The sequence below is a fragment of the Oryctolagus cuniculus genome, chromosome 11 (assembly GCF_051225735.1).
Source record: "Oryctolagus cuniculus isolate XC-2025 breed Fujian yellow rabbit chromosome 11, ASM5122573v1, whole genome shotgun sequence".
In the NCBI taxonomy this organism is placed as follows: Eukaryota; Metazoa; Chordata; class Mammalia; order Lagomorpha; family Leporidae; genus Oryctolagus; species Oryctolagus cuniculus.
In genome coordinates, this window is record NC_142877.1 from 71,030,150 (window position 1) to 71,050,427 (window position 20,278).

At 39.6% G+C, this 20,278-nt stretch overlaps 1 protein-coding gene across 4 annotated transcripts in view; it reads left to right on the forward strand.

Annotated features, from left to right (window-relative positions):
• Nucleotides 1-19,873, forward strand: part of RAP1B (RAP1B, member of RAS oncogene family) — a 42,637-nt gene extending 22,764 nt beyond the window's left edge. For 2 of the 4 annotated variants that reach the window (XM_017341970.4, XM_070052590.2), the window contains exons 2-8: nt 9,039-9,122; nt 10,282-10,350; nt 11,362-11,418; nt 12,215-12,355; nt 15,501-15,644; nt 16,405-16,525; nt 18,625-19,873. In XM_017341970.4, coding sequence (XP_017197459.1) covers nt 9,066-9,122; nt 10,282-10,350; nt 11,362-11,418; nt 12,215-12,355; nt 15,501-15,644; nt 16,405-16,491 — 555 coding nt within the window. In that variant the 5' untranslated portion in view covers nt 9,039-9,065 and the 3' untranslated portion in view covers nt 16,492-16,525; nt 18,625-19,873. The remainder of the gene's footprint in view (nt 1-9,038; nt 9,123-10,281; nt 10,351-11,361; nt 11,419-12,214; nt 12,356-15,500; nt 15,645-16,404; nt 16,526-18,624) is intronic. The other 2 variants (XM_002711319.6, XM_070052591.2) reach the window with 1 other exon arrangement.
• Nucleotides 19,874-20,278: the final 405 nt, after the last annotated feature.

Sequence of the window (20,278 nt, forward strand, 5' to 3'; positions counted from 1 at the left end):
CCTGGCTCCTGGCTTTGGATTGACATAGCTCTGGCTATTGTAGCCAATTGGGGGGTGAACCAGCAGATAGAAGACCTCTCTCTGTCTCTCCTTCTTTCTCTGTGTAACTCTTGACTTTCAAATAAATAAATAAATTTTTAAAAAGTCAACAAAGGAAATCACTGAAGGGCTTTTTATACATACTGGAAAATAGGACCTCATAAAACCAAATAACCTACATTTAGATTTCTCCAGAAATTTCATTTTTGCTCCTATCAAAAGAAGGGGCCTCCACGGTGCTGTGGCTCACTTGGCTAATCCTCTGCCTGCAGCGCCGGCACCCCAGATTCTAGTCCCAGTTGGGGCACTGGCTGTTGGCCTGGGAGTGCAGTGAAGGATGGCCCAAGTGCTTGGGCCCTGCACCTGTATGGGAGACCAGGAGGAAGCACCTGGCTCCTGGCTTCGGATCAGCGCAGCGCACCAGCAGTGGCAGCCATTAGGGGAGTGAACCAACGGAAGGAAGACCTTTCTCTCTGTCTCTCTCTCTCACTGTCTATAACTCTACCTGTCAAATAAAAAAAAGAAAAAGGAAAAAAAGAAGAAGGGCCTCCAAAGCCATTATTCCAGTGGATTCTGGGTGAATTTCCAACTTCCAAATCCAAATTTAACATCAACCATGAATAAATTGTTACCAAAGATGATTACAAAGCCCACTGGTAAAGCCTTTTGTCAAAAACAGGATTTAATTTAATAGTGTATTGAGGGGCCGGTGTTGGAGCACAGCAGGTTAAGCCTCTGCCTGGGGTTCCTGCATTGCACCCGTTCCAGACCCTGCTGCTCCGCTTCCAATCCAGCTCCCTGCTAATGTGCCCGGGGAAGCGGCAGAAGATGGCCAAAGTGCTTGGGCCCCTGTGCCCACGTGGAAGACTCGGGAGAAGGTCCTGGCCCAGTCCCAGCCATTGCAGCTATTTGGGTAGTGAACCAGCAGATGGAAGATCTCTTTATCCTTCTCTCTGTAGCTCTGCCTTTCAGATAGATCTTTTAAAAAAAAAAAAAAAAAAAGTGCAGTAACAGAACTCTGGATATTCAGCCTATACTCATATAGTACTTCCATATAGAAATCTTTCATTTTTTAAAAATATTTATTTATTTATTTGAAAGAGTTATACAGAGAAGGAAAGGCAGAGAGAGAGAGAGGTCTTCCATCCGCTGGTTCAGTCCCCATTTGGCCACAACGGCCGGAGCTGCGCCAATCAAAAGCAGGAGGCAGGAGCTTCTTCCCAGTCTCCCACACGGGTGTAGGGACCCAAGCACTTGGGCCATCTTCTACCGCTTTCCCAGGCCATGGCAGAGTACTGGATCTGAAGTGCAGCAGCTGGAACTCAATGGTGACTATATGGAGTGCCAACACTACAGGCAGCAGCTTTACCCAGTAGGCCATAGTACCAGCCCCTAGAAGTCTTTTATTAAAACCACCTCACAGGGGCCAGTGCTGTGGCATAGTGGGTAAAGCCGCCTCCTGCAGTGCTGGCATCTCATATGGGCACCAGTTCAAGTCCCAGCTGCTCCACTTCTGATCCAGCTCTCTGCTGTGGCCTGGAAGAAGCTCTAGGCTCCCAGCTTCAGAATGTCCCTCCTCTAGCCATTGAGGCTATTCGGGGAGTGAGCAGCAGATGTAAGACACCCTCCCCCCCCCCCGTAACCTTTCTGTGTAATTCTGCTTTTCAAATAAATAAATCTTAAAAAAAAAAAACACCTTATATAAAGTAATCCACATATTTTCATAATCATCTCGCTGTATTTTTTTCTCTACACTGTTTATCACATCTTTGCATATTTCATATTGACTGTTTTCTCCTTCTAGATTATAAATTCTGAGGACAGGATTTTTTGTTCATTGCTCTATTCTCATTGCCTAGAACAGCCTCTAACATATATAGTTTCTCAATATATATTTATTGATGTTGAAATATTGAATGCTCTATTTAAATAGCTTTGGTGGAAGGTCTCACTTCTTAGATTTTATTTTCTAATCTTCCATTTCTAGTGCAGTTCTTGGAATGGAGTGTATCCTCTAGAAATGTCTATACCAAATAGTTAACCAAGAACTGATTAAAATACCCCCTTAAAGGGTCCAGCACAATGACATAGCAGGTTAAACCACTACCTGCAGTACTGGCATCCCATATGGGCACTGGTTCAAGTGCCAGCTGCTCTACCTCCAATCCAGCTCCCTGCTTGGACACCTGTTAAAGCAGTGGAAAATGGACCAGGTGCTTAGGTCCCTGCACCCACATGGAGGTCTAGGTGAAGCTCCTGGCTTCTGACTTTGGCCTGGCCCAGTACTGGCTGTTGTGGCCATTTGGAGAGTGAACCAGTGGGTTGAAGATCTCTCTGTCTGTCTCTAATTCTGACTTTAAATAAATAAATCTTTTTAAAAAAATAATAAGTAAGTTTAGTGAACTTAAAATAGAATATGATTTTGTTTTCCTCCACTTTGATTTCAAGCAGTTATGAAGCAGCCAGTGAAAGCTGAGTTTGAAAGGAGCCCTAGGAAGTTTTATTTTCTTTCTTTTCATGCCTTTGCAATGGTTTATTCCGAGATTGGAATTAAGTAATCTTTTAAATTGTTTAAAAGAACCAATGCAAGAAAAGCCATGATATGCGAAGTAAATAGAGAAAGTTGTAAAAGTACTAAGTAAGCAACTTTTAAACAAATGAATATAGCACCCAGGTTGTGTGTGTGTGTGTTTAACCTTCATTTATTTGAAAGAGTTACAGAGAAAGAGAAGGAGAGGCATAGAGGGGTCTTCCATCCACTGGTTCACTCCCCAGTTGGCCGCAAGAGCTGGAGCTGCGCCATTCCGAAGCAAGGAGCCAGGGGTTTTTCCGAGTCTCCCATGAGGATGCAGGGGCCCAATGACTCGGGCCATCTTCTGCTGCTTTCCCAGGCCGTAGCAGAGAGCTGGATCGGAAGTAGGGCAGCCGGGACTCGAACCGGTGTCCATATGGGATTCCAGCACTGCAGACGTGGCTTTACCCACTGTGCACTGCGCCAGCCCCAGAAATCTTTAATAGTTCTAAAAATTACCCAAAATGAACTTTGTTTAAAGATAAGTAACAAATATTTATGCATTTGGAAAGTTAGTGTAGAAAATGCTTTGTATTTTTAGTGGGATTTTCAGTGTTTTGATAGTTTTTCAAAGAAATTTAATTTTCTTCAACTGTAAGCATAGATTTTAGAAAGTGTGAATCATGTCATATTTGGAATTATTTAAATGCCTACTTAATGTATGTAGAAGTTGCACTTTTTTGCTTATGAAGATGAACAAGTGTCTTTAGTAGCACTATAGAGACCACTCCGAAATTCGTTTTGGATGTATGCCACATTCTATCTTGTTTAACCAAGGAAGATGAAGGTGTAGGTGTTCTTCATTAGTTAATATGAAGCTTAGTGCAGGTAGCTGTATTTGCAAATTAATCCATATTAATTCAAATTCAAGCACTTGAGCCATCCTATGCTGCCTTCCCAGGCACGTTTGCAAGGAGCTGGATCAGAAGTGGAACAGCCAGGATTCTAACTGGGGCTTATATAGATTACCTGCATCACAGGTAGCAGCTTAACCTGCTCCACCACAATGCTGGTCTCTGTAATTCCTTTATTCATTTATTTAATCAGAAGGGTAAAAAGAGACGCAGAGACAACAAGACCTCCTATCCACCATTTCACTTCCCAAATGCCAGCAACAGTGAGATTTAGGCTAGGCAGAAGCCATGAGTCAGGAATTCAACCCAGGCCTCCTGTATAATTACTTGAGCCATTTCCTGTTGCCTCCAAGGTATATAGTAGCAGAAAGGTGGAATCAGATACAAAGCCAGCACTACAGCCCAGGCACCCTCATATTGGGTGTGGATGTCAAAGTGGCATCTTTACTGCTATACCAAATGCCTGACCTGGTCAAGTCTTTTAAATATGCTGGGTCATTTAAATATGTTGAGGGGTAGCAATTAAGTTGGTAACCATCTAACAGATCCCTGAATTCTGCATCAGATTTGTCAGTCTTCCTGAACTTTAGAAAATTGTTAAGTATAACTTCAACTAAATTCTAGACCAGAATTTAGATTCAATTTCTATGCCTTCTATGATAATTCAAGGAGGCTGTTATGTGATATAATTGTTCCTTTCCTAAGAAACCTTCAAGGACAGCAGTTCATTTCACAGGTTAAAGAAAAAGAGCAAAAAGAACAGGAGATAAAGTGATTCACAAAGAGTTGGATTCCCAAAGTTTGATAGGGAAGAACAAACAAAGGAATATCTTAGTTGTTTTATTTTGAGGCCCTGGAATGCCAGGTGAAAAAGTATTTAATGATATTTTGTCCCATTTTTTTGTCAGTATAATTCCTCATAAAGCATTAATCATGACATTTCACAGGTTGAACCTAGTCCAATTGTTTAGGTCAACAGTTTTCATCATTTACCAATCTAACTGTAAAAGTTAAGTTTGTATTGGCTGTTTCTAAAAGACACAAGAATTGTTTTAAGAGGAAAGTGTGGCTTTGACCACATAAACCTATGATAAATAAGAGTGATTACCTGGGTAGGTGTTGTGGGGTGATTGGTTAAGCCGTCGCTTGGGGGCACCCACATCCATATCAGTGCCCGCTTCAAGTCCTGTCTACACTTTGCATTCAGCTTCCTGCTAATGAACCTGGAAGCCAACAGAAGATGGCCCAAGTGCTTGGTTTCCTGCAGCCCATATGGGTGATCTTAATGGAGTTCCTGACTCCTGGCTTCAGCCTGGCCTAGCCCTGGCTGTTGTGGGCAATGGATGGATATCATCTCTGTCTCTCCCTCCTTTCCTCTGTCACTCTGCCTTTCAAATAAATGCAATCTTTTTTTTTTTTTTTTTTTTTTTTTTTTTTTTTTTTGACAGGCAGAGTGGACAGTGAGAGAGAGAGACAGAGAGAAAGGTCTTCCTTTGCCGTTGGTTCACCCTCCAGTGGCCGCCGCGGCCAGCGCGCTGCGGCCGGCGCACCAAGCTGATCCAATGGCAGGAGCCAGGAGCCAGGTGCTTCTCCTGGTCTCCCCTGGGGTGCAGGGCCCAAGCACCTGGGCCATCCTCCACTGCACTCCCTGGCAACAGCAGAGAGCTGGCCTGGAAGAGGGGCAACCGGGACAGAATCCGGCGCCCCGACCGGGACTAGAACCCGGTGTGCCGGCACCGCTAGGCGGAGGATTAGCCTAGTGAGCCACGGCGCCGGCCCGCAATCTTTATAATTTTTTAAACATTTATTTATTTATTAAGGCAGTAATAGAAGGAGAGAGAGAGGGAGATCTTCCGTCTGCTGGTTCACTCCCCAAATGGCTGCAATGGCCAGGAGCCAGGATCTTCTTCCAGGTCTCCGACATGGGTGCAGGGCCCAAGTACTTGAACCAGCCTCTATTACTTTCCCAGGTGCATTAGCAGGGAGCTGAATAGGAAGTGGAGCAACCAGGATTTGAACCAGCACTGATATGGGATGCCTGCACTGCAGGCAGAGGCTTAACCTATACCACAGCGCCGGCTCTGATAAAATCTTTAATTAAAAAAGATTACTACAGTCAAGAAAAGGGGTCTTGGGATAAATGGTTATTAAGAGATATGTGGGGGCCGGCGCCGTGGCTCAGTAGGCTAATCCTCCTCCTCAGGGCGCCGGATTCTGTCCCGGTTGCCCCTCTTCCAGGCCAGCTCTCTGCTATGGCCCGGGAGGGCAATGGAGGATGGCCCAAGTCCTTGAGCCCTGCACCTGCATGGGAGACCAGGAGAAGCACCTGGCTCCTGGCTTCGGATCGGTGCAGCACGCCGGCCATAGCGGCCACTTGGGGGGTGAACCAACGGAAAAAGGAAGACCTTTCTGTCTATCTCTCTCTCACTGTCTAACTCTGCCTGGTAAAAGTGTTTTAAATTTTAATGAGTGTATGTTGTGTGTTAAGTGGATATTGCCATATCTCAAAACTCAAATAACTGTCATTTTTTCTATATATTATTTGTATAAGAGACAGAAGAGAATTCCCATCTGCAGGTTCACTCCCCAAATAACAACAGCTGGGGCTGGGCTAGGCTGAAGCCAGGAGCCTAGAAACTCAATCCAGGTCTCTAGTGTGGGTAGCAGGGACCCAACTACATTTTCCGCCATCATCTTCTGCCTCCTTAATTGGTTACTAGTTTTACTCCTCTTCAACCTGGCATACTTGGGACCAGCTTGAATTGGAATACAAAGATATATTGGGGGGGCTGGCACTGTAGCGTAGTGGGTAAAGCCACCACCTGCAGTGTTGGCATCCCATATGGGCACTGGTTCAAGTCCCTCCTGCTTCACTTCTGATCCAGCTCTCTGCTATGGCTTAGGAAAGCAGAAGAAGATGGCCCAAGTCCTTGGGCCCCTGCACCCTCATGGGAGACCTGGAAGAAGCTCCTAACTTCAGATTGGTGCAGCTCTGGCCATTGTGGCCAATTGGGGAGTGAACCAGTGGATGGAAGATCTCTCTGCCTCTCCTTCTCTGTGTAACTCTGACTTTCAAATAAATAAATAAATCTTAAAATAAAAAAGACCTATTTGGTTACAGATCTAATGATAAACAGTTAATTCAGTGGTGTGAACTTGAGGAGCCAAATTGGAGCCTCTGTCGATGGTGAGACTGACAAATTGGACACAAGGAGCCATTCAGTACAACTGTTGGGAATGATGCCAATGAGAGTCTTAACATCAGCTGCAGGGATAAGAAATGACATTCAATATCTGAAACAACACTAAGCTGAAGTTAGTGATTATTTAAGAGAAAAGCTATCTGGGTCAGGTATTGCCTCCCCTGAGCAGAGCAGACTGCTTGCTGTCTTGTAGGGTTTTTGGAAACTGTTTCAGAGACTAACAAATTCCCGAAAGCACTAGTGAATTATGTCAGCTGTAGAAGCACTGTCAGTCAAGTGAGACATTTTTGATTTTTGGCATTCAGAAGTGTGTTTACTGAAATGAGTATATTCTTGATTGGCTCACTTTCAGAAGTAAGAGGCCATCAGTAGTTGGTTAATTTTAAGCAAGCTCAGATTGTTAATGGTTGATTAAATTTGAGGCTTCTGGTACTTGTTACCATGATTAAGATTTTATAAAACTTGTTCTGGGGGTGCTGTGGCCTACTGGGTAAAGCCACCACCTGCACTGCTGGCATCCCATGTGGGCACTGGTTCAAGTCCTGGCTGCTGCTCTTCAGACCCAGCTCTCTGCTAATGTCTTGGGAAGGCGGTAGAGGTTGGCCCAAGCCCTTGGGCCCCAGCACCCTTGTGGGAGACCTGGAAGAGACTCCAGGCTCCTGGCTTTGGATCAGCCCAGCTCCAGCTCTTGGCAGCCATTTGGGGAGTGAACTAATGGATGGAAGACCTCTCTCTCTGCCTCTCTGTAACTCTTTCGAGTAAAGTAAATAAATCTTCAAAACAAAACAAAAAACCCTGTTCTGTTAACTACTTTTGTCCCATAACTACTGACCATTTAGTTTCTGGGAATGTGGGAACTTTTTTAAAGATTTATTTATTTCTCTGAAAGGCAGAGTTAGAGAGAGGCAGAAGCAGAGAGAAGTCTTCTATCCTCGCTCCCCAGATGGCCGCAGCAGGAGCTGTGCCGATCCAAAACCAGGAGCCAGGAGTGTCCTCCGGGTTTCCAATGCAGGTGCAGGGCCCAAGGGCTTGGGATATCTTCTGCTTTTCCAGGCCATAGCAAAGAGCTGGATCAGAAGTGGAGCATCCAGGACTCGAACCAGTGCCCATATGGGTTGCTGGCACTACAGGCAGCACCTTTACCTGCTATGCCCTAGCGCTAGCCCTGATGTGGGAACTTTTTATTCTCATTTAATCCCCTGCCATGAAAACTTAGAATCTTCTCTCTGTCCTTACATGTAAATTTCCTAATGATAATAGGAAGTTGTTTGGTTTGGTTTTATTTTCTCTTGGTTTTTATTGTACCATACTGAACACTCAGAATTTTTCACTGTGGGAACTCATCCTCTAGTTTTGCACCTGATTAGACCCATTTACTGTCTCCTTATCTATATCTTCCCCCACTTCAGGACTGGATAACTGGTCTTTATCAACTACTTTACACTGCTTTTACAACATGAAAGAAACCAGGGACAATTCACAAAGGAGTGAATGTGGCTGTGTTTAAATAAAACTTTATATAACAAATGCCTGATGACAAGGCTAGATTTGTTTGCAGACTCTGCCGGATCCCATTCATCTTTCTAGAACATTAGTTCAATGAGGGCAGGGATTTTTGTCTGTTTTGTTCATTAGACAAATTTTGATCATATATCTCTGCACTCAGACACTCTGCTTTTGCTTGTGGCTCAGTTACAGGTGGTTTATCGCATGCTTGTAATTATTTTCCTGGTCTTTGGAGTAGATGGCTTCTGAGAAAGGAGAGGTAAACATAACCCGTCATAGTCATATAACCAGTAGAATAGCCTTTTTGCTGTTTTTCAGTGCTCCTATTTTTCCTTAAAACTTTATTCTTTTAAAAAATATTTATTTATTTTTTGAAATATAGAGTTACAGGAGGGAGAGGCAGAGACACAGAGAGAACTCTTCTGCTGGTTCACTCTCCAAAAGGCCGCAAGAGCCAGGGCTGAAGCCAGGAGCTTCATCCAGGTCTCCACAGAGGTGCAAGGGCCCAAGCACCCAGGCCATTCTCCACTGCCTTCCCAGGCACATTATCAGGGAGCTGGATCAGAAGCGGAGCAGCCAAGATTTGAACCAGCACCCATGTGGGATGCTGCAGCGGCTTTACCTGCTATGCCACAGCACCAGTCCCTAATACTTTATTCTAATTGAAGTTGGGATGTGGCTGAAAGTTAGTATCTGTCAGTGTGTAGTTTGCTTCTACCTCTGTACAAGTCTTTTAAGTCTGTTTTTAGAGTGCTTCATTTTCATGGTAATCATTTTAAATAATTATACTTGCTTGAATGCCTTATAAGAAGTACATGAATACAAAGACTTTACTTAAATACTGTTTTTTTTTTTCTTTATCAGGGTACTAAATTTTAGAAAGGTTGCATCATGCGTGAATATAAACTAGTCGTTCTTGGTTCAGGAGGTGTTGGAAAGTCTGCTCTGGTAAGTCAAGCTCACTGTACCTGAACTTTTTATTCCAGCATATTCTTTTTAAGTTTTAGGTTTTGATTATTTGTCTTTATTGTTAAGTTGAAATCCCATAATGACATTAGAAACAATGTAGTGTTTTTTTCTTGTAATTTTAGTCAACTTTCAGTTATATCTAGGTCGATCATTTTTTCCCTGGAATACTGGTTCAGACTAGCATGAAGTCTACTAGAATATAGTTTGAGCTAAGCAGAGAAGATGAGAGCATATAAATGTCTGTGCATTTAAATGTGTGCATTTCAGAGTCAAGTAGTAATGAATTTTTGTTCTTTTTCCTCGTGAATAGGATTATACTATATTTTTTTAAGAAGATACAAAATGTTTCAAATAGTGCTTTTGACTGTCTAGTTAACAGCCATGTTTTCTGCATCAAGTAATGATATATCAAGAATAAAGATAAAATTTGTAAAGGTTGATGAAGGGAACATAACTTGATGAATAGTTTAGGGTTTAACAAAGCTCCACAAGAAGGGAGACTGACCTTCTCTTTCTCCCTTGTGAGATAACACATTTAGAATAACCACCTAGCATAGCACTTGATTTTTTTGGATCAATCTGAGAAATGTATACAATGTGAGCAATAACTAGCCAATTTCTAGTTACAATTCAAATGTAAGTCTTTATTAAAGACAGGCTTTTTCAGGGTAATTTTTTAACCAAATGCACACATTCACATGCTGTATTGGTTATGCTTCTTTTTTCATCAGTGGTATTACTGTAAAATCAGTACATTCATCTGTTGGTATCCCTGGGAGCTTTATTCAGGATCCTCTGAGAATACTAGAATCCTCAGAAACTGAAGTCCCTTAAGTGAAAGGCTATGGTGTTTGCACCTATCTACTTCCTCCTGTATACTTTAAATCATCTCTAGAATACTTATAATACCTAATACAGTGTAATACCATGTAAATAGTTGTTATACTATATTATTTAGGAATAAGTGATTTTTAAAAATAGCCTTTATATGCTCAGTATAAATGCAGTTATTTTTCCCCAATTATTTGTGATCTGTGATTGTTTGAATCTGGATGCAGAGCCTACTATAGTTTGAAATTTAAATATTTGAATTTGTTCTTTTCTTTGACTTACAATAGTATGTTAATTTTTTTTTCAGACTGTACAGTTTGTTCAAGGAATTTTTGTTGAAAAATATGATCCTACGATAGAAGATTCTTACAGAAAGGTATATATTACTTTAGAAGCCCATTTGCTTTTGAAATTAAACATTACTACTTGTTATAATTATTGAATATTATATACTAAAACAGGATAAAGAGACAATTAATTTGTAAAATTAGTGGTAAAAATTTACACTTTATTATTTCCTAGTGTTGAATGTTTACCAGTTTAGGAGAACCAGACACTCCTACACGCACTCTTACAGAACTTTAAGTTTATCCTGAACCCAAAATTGCAATTTGATGCACTAACTTTATAGCCAAGCCATCCATTTCAAATGGTAGCCCCATTTTCCCCTCCATCCCTCTAGAATGATTACACTCAAACTCCTTTTTATCCTGTAGATAAACATACAAAGTCTTAAGTGCCTCTGCTTACAACACAAAAAAGAATGTACACTAATTTAACATGTGACAATAAGACAGTGTATGTGCATTTGTGACTTAGTAGCAGAAGAAGTTGTCTCTCCACATTTATGTAGCAGCCATCCTAGGCCTTGCTGTTTTGCAAACACTTTTCCATTCCTCCTTCCTATTTATTAACCGTGATACTGCCTCCTAGGCTACCAGATCTTGTTCCAGTGTGGTAAGGGGGATATAGTGATCTAGAAAAATGAAGGTATATCTTAAAGATTTACAAGGCAATTAAGATAGATAGAGTTTCTATTTCAGATATTGTTGGAACTGTTGCTTCTTTTATATTTGTTTAAGCTACTTTAAAATAATTTCTCCCGAATTAACTGCTGAATGATTCATGTTGAGACAGAATAGATATCATAGGTATCCTTGTATTGATTGGAGAACACATGATTTTTATACCAAGTGCAATTTGGAGGTCTCTGAGTCTTGATTACTTAACTTTTTTCTCCTGTTTTGTTAAACTATTGCTTGGTTAAATTAGCTTGTAAAGTTACCATAGTCTGTGTCTCTGTTTTTACTATTTTAGCTTTTGTGTATATTAACATAGTCTTGATGCATAAAAAATGATGATGGTGTATTTTTAAATTTTTCTCTAGCAAGTTGAAGTAGATGCACAGCAATGTATGCTTGAAATCTTGGATACTGCGGGAACGGTATGTAAAATGAAATAGTAAATGCACCGTTTGTATAATACTGACTTTTTAAATGCTAGTACTTTATACATAAATATTAGTTGAACTAATTTAAATGTTCTACTCACATTAAGCTTAAGCTCTTATTCTCTTGAATTCTTTTTTTTTACATTGCAGGTTGTAATTAATTGGGTCAGTTATTGAAGAGTTAATCAGAAAATTGGTTAGAATGAAAATTTTCATAATTCCACTAGTGCTTTTGAAACAACTTGATATATTACCATGTTTCAAATAATGTGGAAAACACTGGGACATACATTCAGTCAACATAGGCCGTATAAAATTTTTGAATTGGTACCTTAAACCCCTCCAGTGTATTTATAGACAAACTACATTTGTAGGTATCAGAAGGCAAGGGAAAGATTTATTCCTGGTGTATGGTATTCATTCAGGTAGTGTTTCAGTACCTGATTTGTCCCAGGCACTATATTCTTACCCTCCAGTGCTAATAGTGTGGGGAAGGGACCAGATACAGGTAGCATACTGATAGATGGACCCCAGAAAAGAGCACTGTGAGTTAGCTATAAATGGGGGATACATTTGGGGCACTCTGCTCTTTTGGATATATTAAAGAGCTAAAGTAGCTCTTGGGGACAGACTGTTATCAGTTCCAAATGGTGTCTGACCATGGACTGTAATCTTAAGGAATGTTATGTAATACTACAACATTCTTCATTAAGCTATAATTTTAGACTTTGAAAATTGTCAAACTGTCAAAACATTATTGTTTTCTAATATTCATTTCTTTATATCACAGGAACAATTTACAGCAATGAGGGATTTGTACATGAAAAATGGACAAGGATTTGCATTAGTTTATTCCATCACAGCACAGTCCACATTTAATGATTTACAAGATCTGAGAGAACAGATTCTTCGAGTTAAAGACACTGATGATGTAAGCTGACTTCCTGTTTATTTTTATCTACCTGAAAGGGAAAGGAGAGATCTCTTGCGTCCTCTGGTTCACTCCTCAAGCGCCCCTAGGGCTGAGCCAAGCTGAAAGCAGGAGCCCAGAACTTAATTCGGGTCTACCATGTAGATGGCAGGGGCCCAAGCACTTGAGCCATCTTTATTATTTTTTTTATTTATTTAATTTGAAAGTCAGAGTCTGGGAGAGTGGGGGAGACTTCATCCACTGGTTCACTCTCCTTATGGCCACAATAGTCAGGGTTGAACCAGGCCAAAGCAAGAAGCTAGAAGCTTCATCCAGGTCTCCCACATAGATGTCAGGGATCCAAACATTTGGATCATCTTCCTGCTGCTTTTCCCAGGCCATTAGCACAGAGTTGTTCAGAAGTAGAGCAGCCAGGACTCAAACCATGGGTGACAGCATCACCAGCAGCAGCTTTACCTGCTATACCACAACACTCCCCTTGAGCCATCTTCTGTCTCCCAGGATACATTGGAAGAAGCTGGATCAGAAGCAGAGTAGCCAGAAGTCAAACCGCACTGCAATATAGGACACAGGTGTCCCAAGCAGTGATATAACTGCTGCACCATTTCACCACTCCTCACGTTTTCAAATATATATTGTGTGAGAAAAATTCCCTCCTTTCCTTTACCTTGTGAAAATTCAAAGTTATCCCCTGGGGCCGGCACTGTGGCGGAGCAGGTTAAAACCCTGACCTGAAGCGTCGGCATCCTATATGGGTGCCAGTTCTAGTCCCAGCTGCTCCTCTTCCGATCTAGCTCTGCTATGGCCCAAGTCCTTGGGCCCCTGTTCGCACATAGGATACCCAGAGGAAGCTCTTGGCTCCTGGTTTTGGATCGGCGCAGCTCCAGCCATTGCAGCCATCTGGGGAGTGAACCAGCGAATGGAAGACCTCTCTCTGTCTACCTCTCTCTGTCTACCTCTCTAGCTCTTTCAAATAAATAAAATAAATCTTAAAAAAAAAGTTATCCCCTTCCTGTTTTTAAATCATTCAGTAGGGAGGAAGGAAGGATGTAGGAGGCAAGTGTTACTAATAGAGCAAATCATCTGGCTGTGTTTCTGGCAGATTTTAGGGCCTTTTTAACAAGAATCAGACTTAGATATGAACATTCTCAAGCAACTGACAGAAGGAACATAATTTAAAAAGAAAGGCAAGGCCAGCGGTGTGGCATAGTGGGTAAAGCTGCTGCCTGCGGTGCAGGCATTTCATATGGGTGCCAGCTCAAGTTCCGGCTGCTCCACTTCCAATCCAGCCAGCTCTCTGCTATCGCCTGAGTGGAAGATGGCCCAAGGCCTTGGACCCCTGCACCCATGTGGGAGACCCAGAAGAAGCTCCTGGCTCCTGCCTTCGGATCAGTGCAGCTCTCCAGCCATTGTGGCCATCTGGGGAGTGAACCAGCAGGTGGAAGACCGAGTGTGCATACGTGCGCACTTGCTCAGTGCTCTCTCTCTCTGCCTCTCCATAACTGCCTTTCAAATAAATAAATAAATCTTTAAAAAAAACAAGGCAACAAATATATTAGATTCTGACATTAGATTAAGGGACCTCTGCAGTGTATACCATAATCAAATTTAATCCTAAGAAAGCTTCAGAAAGATTATTTCAATTCCTTGTCATCCTATACTGTATACAGCAGTGGTTCTCAAACATGATCTTGCATTAGAATCACCTGGTATTGGGCTCAACCCCTGGAGCTTTGGACAGTGGAGCTGGAGTAGGGCCAGAGAAGTTGCATTTCTAACAAGTTTCCAGGTGGTATTGATGTTGCCTGTCTGGATACTACAGCTTAAGAACCACTGTACAGCAGTTGAAATGTTCTGAGTGCTGGGAGACACCATGGTAAATGCCACCATTTTCTGGACTTCTGAAACAAGTGAATTTTGGGAGAACCCTACATATTTATAGCAACCTCTGAGCATTTTTCAAGTAGTACATCAGTTTCTTATGCTTTAAATAAGTATGTGTTAAGTGCCTAATAAAAAGCTCTGTGTCTGTTCTTATTCTGAGGCTAATATTCTTGCTTTTCTTGCTTGATATTTTCCAAAAGTAATGTTAAAACCCAAGGTAGTGCTTTTGTAGAATAAATACTCTTTTTCCCTCTGATGTTCTTTTAAAATTGCCAGAATTATGTATATCTAAATACATGATGCAGGTAATAAATAGTCTTTATTTTTAGTAAATTAAATGTATTTAGTTCTTATTTTTTAAATGCAAGACCATATGAGAAGCTGGGGCCTGCATTGTGACACAGCAGGTTAGGTTGCCCTTGTGACACCGGCATCCCATGTGAGCACCAGTTTGAGTCCTAGCTGCTCCTTTCTGATCCAGTTCCCTGCGAAAGCACCTGGGAAGGCAAAAAATGGCCCAAGTAGAGAGCCAGATGGAATTCTTTGCTCCTGTCTTGGGCCTGTCCCTGTCCTGGACTTTGCAGCCATTTAGGAAATGAGCTAAAGGATGGAAGATCTCCCTCTGTCCCTTTGTGACTCTGCCTTTCAAAGAAATAAATAAAGTCTTTTAGGAAAGAAAAAAAAAAGGCTATGTGAGAAACTGAAAATTCTACTTCAGGGGCCTTCCAAATTTCTTCTTCTAGTGTTTTGCAATTGAGAATACTTATTTGATAACTACATGTCAGGAAACCAGAAAACTTGAAGTTGATTCATACCCTTGAGAGAAACTTTTTAAAAGGTTGACATACATTGGTCTTCACAGTAACACCTTTGACACTTCCTTTTTAAAAGCTTGTATGATTTGCTTACTATAATTAAGTCCACTGTGACATAATTGTAAGGGTTTTTTTTTTCCACCTCTTTTATATATAGCTAAGTTTCTAAAGATTCTTAATGTCTGTATTGACTAGGTTATGTCTATGAGAAGAGAAGGCAGTGAAAATATCTGACAATGTTAAGTCAATACTCATTGTTTAAGTCAGTTTAACATTGTTAAGGCTTTCATATTATAAGTGTAATTTTTATTACACATTGTTAATTTAATAGTTTTCTCTGGTATCATATGAAAAGTAATCCACAGAGTTGATTCTTAGAATTCTTTTGATTTGAATTATATAGCATAATTGCTTAATTATTTTTACCCTCACAAATGTGTTTTTAGGTTCCAATGATTCTGGTTGGTAATAAGTGTGACTTGGAAGATGAAAGAGTTGTAGGAAAGGAACAAGGTCAAAATCTAGCAAGACAATGGAACAACTGTGCATTCTTAGAATCTTCTGCAAAATCAAAAATAAATGTTAATGAGGTATGATTGAATGTGTTTAAGATAGCCCTTTATCTGGAATACGGGATTTAAAATACATGGGGAAAAGGTGTGCGTATTAATAACATAGACCCAAGTTAATATGTACTCAGGGTCTCTCTGCCTCTCCTTCTCTCTTTATGTGTAACTGTGACTTTCAAGTAAAATAAATAAATCTTTTAAAAAATGTAATCAGGGTGATATGTTGATCATGCAGGCAAAAGTCATGTTAAATATATGTATGTAAGTAAGCAATAGTACTACTCATTGTCCTTATTATATGCTAGTATAGTGAAAATTATCATAAAAATGGGCAGAACATGGAAGTGGGGAGTCAGATTAAGTTTTCTGGCATATAAAAGATACTAAAAGATTGACCAAAATCTTTAAAAGCACAGATGATTCTGGAAGGAGTTTAAAGTCATGTTGTAGATTGAACAAAGACACACAGAAAGTATTAAAGAATAAAGGATTTTTTTCTTTGTGTAATGATAGATGTTTTAATTGAACTAAGATATGATCTCTGCAGCTCCTTCAACAACCTACTTATTTTAAGAAGAACAGTTTCAACTCTGCCAAAAGATAAGCAAAAAACAACTTGGCGGTTATACAAACACCTGGTTTTACACTCATTCCTTAACAGAATATTTGCACTGGAGGGGGGTTTATTTAAAACCATGGAAATTCTTTCGTTTGACATTTTCCCTTTTTTGTGTGTATTTTTTTTCTCCTGTAAATTAAAAAAGTAATAATCTATTTGCAGATCTTTTATGACCTAGTGCGGCAAATTAACAGAAAAACCCCAGTGCCTGGGAAGGCCCGCAAAAAGTCATCATGTCAGCTGCTTTAATATACTAAATGTGCTGTAGCTCTGAGCCAGGTAGGTATGTTGACTTACCTTTCCTCTTTTTACCATTCAGCTGCATTAAGGACACTGTCATGAAAGCAAAAAGAGATTCTTGTTCTATAAGACAAATGTTACTCTTAAAAATATCTATGAGTTAGTATGATATCCTGTTATTTCATATACTTGTCATCATAAGTAAGATGTTCCACATAAGTGAATATTCTAAATAACTTCGTTCAATATTTACTAATGCTGTGATGGAACACTGGTTGGTACTGGCAGTACAGTGGTAACACCTGCAACTCTTAATTGCCTTAGGCTAATTAAGGTATAGAAGAGAGAGATCAACAATAACATGATAGGACAAACCCAGCATAGTACTTAGTAATAGTAAAAATCCCAGACACATTTGCCTTAAGCCAGGCACTCTTAAGTACTGTCCATATGTTGATTTATTGGATTCTCATGACAACCCTGTGAGACAAGAACTATTATTACCCATTATTACAGATGAAGGAATTAAGGCACAGATTGTTTCTGGTTCAAGCCCTGCCATTTAATGAGTAGCAGAGTCAGAATTTGAATGAGCAGGCTGGTTCCTGAGTCCATTCTTAGCCACTGTGCTATTATGGTACTGTAGGAGCATATCACTGGGGTGCCAGACCTGTCAGATACAGACTGAGGATTCAGGAAAAATTTGTCAAGAGTAAGAGATTGCTAAGCTTGGATCTGAAGGACACATACAAATTACCTCTGTTGTAAATGAAGGGTTCCCAGGCAGAGAGCCCACAAATACAGCTCAGAGATGTGCAAAGGAAGACAAATATACTACATTTATATAGGTTTTGAAAACAGTCGTCTTAAAAGAGGACAAACCTGTAAAGCAGTTAAGTCAGTCCCCAGCACATAGTAAACACCCAACTATTAGTTGCTGCTGTTTGCCACTAATAATGATTTCCTATTCAGTTATTATTTCACAATACCATTGTCCTTGAGAACTTTGACATTTGTGGCTTTGCTTTCTCATATGTTAAATGACCTCATACTGCTATAGTACTTTGAGTCTGTATCTTTTTTTTAAGAGTTTTATCTCTACCCTCCATTTAGATGCCTGTTTGGTGATACTCTCATTCTGATATGCTCTTATTCCTGACCACATGCCCATTCTTAGCAACACACATGTGCCTGAGCTCACACACTCCCATCTGTCCTTTCCAGTTTGCTATATTCAGTCTGCTAGGATTTAGAAAATTAGATTACAAACCTGATTCAGACTTAGAATGAAGACCTAAAGTTCGAGGCATTTTGCGAAAATTATTTTGGCAGCACACCTATATTAACAACCCTTCTGGAGCTTGCAGTAAGTCTGATCCCCAAGTAAAAAGGAAACTTTTGGTCCATGAATCTATGCACAGATCATCCAAAGTAAGTATTTATGTAACACAGGGAGTTCAGGTGGTACTTCTTTTACATCATTCAAGTATTACCTTACACCCTAATTACATGTGATTTTGGGGTAATACCAACTTTTTCTAACATCTATCTTAAAATCAATAAGGCCTATTTACATACAGAATTAGAAAGTACCTAACTGCCAACTGTAAAAGTGCAAAGAGCCATTATGAAGTAAGTTCTGTCTACTCTTCTGAAGGAACTTTTTAGCAACTTTTATTGGAAGAGTAAGGAAGAAAGGCCTTGGTTTTCTGATTGTAGAAACCCTGGTTAAACATGCATTTTGTATTTGGGTTGTAATTCTAGAATTATAAGCATTTGTAAATTCACCCATTTTGTTAATATTGCTGCCTTTTAATCCTGATTCCAGTAAGGTTGACTTGACCTAAAATTTTAATGAGGCTTTTTATCTTTTTAATCTTTGGAAGGCAATACATGGGAATTTGCACAAAAGTACATTGTATCTAAAATTTTCATTGGATGGTCAAAAGGGCAGGTAGCAGAATAGATAGAATTCATCTGTTTTGAATGAAAATGTTTTTGCTATAAGTTTGGTGCATTGTTACTAACGTGTAATAACTAAAATATGAGCCTATATTATATTCATTTATAAAACTCTATTGTCTTATGGCTTCTTTGGATCTTTAGTGTGCCGTTTTCATTCAGTTGTTTTCCTTTTGACAGGTCTGAAGAACTGTTGCCCAATTCAACAGTGCCAGCATTCCAACTTTGTTAAAACCTACCAACATCTTAAATGGACTTTCCTGTGGTGGTACCCTTTAAAAGGCGGATGAAAGCTACTCTATCAGTTTGCACATTCTAATCACTTTCCAGTATCACAAGAGAGATTTTTACTTATATAATAGCCCTAGAGTATGCAGCTGGTAAAACCAGAGGCTACATCCAGTATTACTTCTAAGAGACATTCTTCATCCACCAATGTTGTACATGTATGAAAATGGTGTACTGTATACTTTAACACGCCCCATACTTTGTATTGGAGAGTACAATAATGTAAATCCTAAAAGCACCACTATTTTAGCATAATAAAAGAAAGTCCAAAGAGCTCCTATATAGACTACTCCAGATAACTTCGCTTCTTTGATACTTGTAGCTTATTGTAATTTTTTTTAAGAAATTCAAGGTCATTATCATTGTATTGTACAAAATAAGCGCTTTGATTAACACAGCTATATAGTTTTTTTAATTTTTAAAAAACCTGTGGAGACAGTGATCTTGTCTTTAAAATATGATAGTCCTTTCAGTATAATGTCTTAGATTAAAGACGTTGCCTTTAATATCTGTTGGGAAGGAAATGTCCAGACTTTTCAAATCTCCTTATTATATGTTTCCTTTTTTGTTTACATAGGGAACAATGTTTATAGTTGTGTGTACAGTGGGGGTCTACAACAAGAAGTGTATATTTTCAAACAGTTTTTTAATGATTTAACAGTTTTTGTAAATCATTTTCAGGCTTCTGCAGCTGTAGATTCTCACTGTGAATCCCTTGCTTGCTCATGCATAAGTGTATTTGCAATACCAAATATACAGGTTTAGTACTTTTGCCTGTTAGTGATTGTTTCACATGTGTAACGTTTTGGTTGAGATGTTAAATGGTGGACGAGTACTGTGGATGTGAATGTGGGAAGTAATTTTAATCATGTGTAATTGGTCACAAGGCCTAATTTGCAGTAATTATTGCTGTTTTATTTAACAATGCCTTGTTGCTTTGTATGCATTAACGTTTGGGTGTAAAGATTGTGTGTCTATCCAACAGGGAGCCACAGTATTTAAATTGACCAACCTAATGTTACAACTACTTTGAGGTGGCCAAATGTAAACTAAAAGCCTTAATTAAAGTGGTGCAATTTTGTATAACTTAGCATCAGTAGTTCAATAAATTTGGATTGCCATGCAAGGGCTTGCATTATAATTACTTGCCACTTGAATGTGTTTTGTGTAATGTTTTAACAGTGCTAGTAAATAAATATGGGTTTACATTCTTTGTAAATGTAATAGGTGCATTTTACACAATGTGGTCTTGTAATTTAATATTTGGGTAAACCAGACTCATTAAGTATAGGAGTTAAGTGAAAGATATCAGGGTTTGTTTTTTTTTTTTTTTTTTTTCTAGCATTATTGGAAATCCAATAACTGCGCTTTGAACTTTTCCTTAAGAAAGAAGTTTGTAAATGAAGCAATATTACTTATGAACAAATGCCTTTGGGTATGTGCAGTAGCTCTTTTGGATAAATGAGGAAGGATTGAAAATACTTTGGCAGATGTTATACTGTGGATTTTTTAAAATACATGTAGGATAAAGGTAGAATATTAATGG